This window comes from Echinococcus granulosus (genome assembly GCF_000524195.1).
Source record: "Echinococcus granulosus chromosome Unknown EG_S00744, whole genome shotgun sequence".
Lineage (NCBI taxonomy): Eukaryota > Metazoa > Platyhelminthes > Cestoda > Cyclophyllidea > Taeniidae > Echinococcus > Echinococcus granulosus.
The window spans coordinates 1-1,289 of NW_020171118.1; the positions used below are offsets into that span (position 1 = coordinate 1).

Below are 1,289 nucleotides of genomic sequence, written 5' to 3' on the forward strand. Positions count from 1 at the left end.
AGCTGGAGGCGCCAGCGTGTCTCTGCAGACCCTCTCCCCCTACAACAAGGGCCTCATCCGACGAGCCATCAGCCAGAGCGGTGTGGCGCTGAGCCCCTGGGTCATCCAGAAGAACCCCCTCTTCTGGGCCAAAAGGATTGCCGAGAAGGTGGGCTGCCCCGTGGACGACACCGCCAGAATGGCCAAGTGCATGAAGGTCACCGACCCGCGCGCCCTGACGCTGGCCTACAAGATGCCCCTGGCGGGCATGGAGTACCCCATGCTGCACTATCTGGGCTTCGTCCCTGTCATCGATGGAGACTTCATCCCTGATGACCCTGTCAACCTGTACGCCAACGCCGCCGACATCGACTACATAGCGGGCACCAACAACATGGACGGCCACATCTTCGCAAGCATTGACGTGCCAGCCATCAACAAGGACAAGCAGGATGTCACGGAGGAGGACTTCTACAAGCTGGTCAGCGGGCTCACCATCACCAAGGGCTCCGAGGGCGCCAAGTCTGCCTTTGGCATCTACACCGAGTCCTGGGCCCAGGACCCATCCCAGGAGACGAGGAAGAAGACCGTGGTGGACTTCGAGACTGACATCCTCTTCCTGGTGCCCACGGAGATCGCCCTGGCCCAGCACAGGGCCAACGCCAAGAGTGCCAAGACCTACACCTACCTGTTTTCCCACCCCTCTCGGATGCCCGTCTACCCCAAGTGGGTGGGGGCCGACCACGCCGACGACATCCAGTACGTCTTCGGGAAGCCCTTCGCCACCCCCCTGGGCTACCGCGCCCAAGACCGGACAGTCTCGAAGGCCATGATTGCCTACTGGACCAACTTCGCCAAGACTGGGGACCCCAACATGGGCCACTCCGCCGTGCCCACGCACTGGGACCCCTACACCAGGGAGAACGGCAACTACCTGGAGATCAACAAGAAGATGGACAGCAGCTCCATGAAGCAGCACCTGAGGACCAACTTCCTGCGGTACTGGACCCTGACCTACCAGGCACTGCCCACCGTGACCGACCAGGGGGCCGCCCCCGTGCCCCCCACGGACGACTCCGAGGCCGCCCCCGTGCCCCCAACGGATGACTCCGAGGCCGCCCCTTCACCCCCCGCGGACGACTCCGAGGCCGCCCCTGCGCCCCCAGCGGACGACTCTGAGGGGGCTCAGATGCCCACAGTCATTGGCTTCTAGTCCCATGAGCCTCCGTCCCAACAGGCCTCAGGGGTGCCGTCCCAGGAGCCCGCCCCGCCCCTCCTGAGGTCTTCCTGAATAAAGCCTCCTCTCTGGC

General features: G+C 64.1%; 1 protein-coding gene across 1 annotated transcript; it reads left to right on the plus strand. All coding sequences in view use genetic code 11, as the record gives it.

Annotated features, from left to right (window-relative positions):
• Positions 1-178: 178 nt before the first annotated feature.
• On the plus strand, positions 179-1,192 carry EGR_11290 (Bile salt-activated lipase; the record flags this gene model as incomplete). Its single annotated transcript, XM_024500531.1, has 1 exon — positions 179-1,192. The coding sequence occupies one exon, from the start codon at positions 179-181 to the stop codon at positions 1,190-1,192; it is 1,014 nt and encodes a 337-aa protein (XP_024345055.1).
• Between the last annotated feature and the right edge of the window lie 97 nt (positions 1,193-1,289).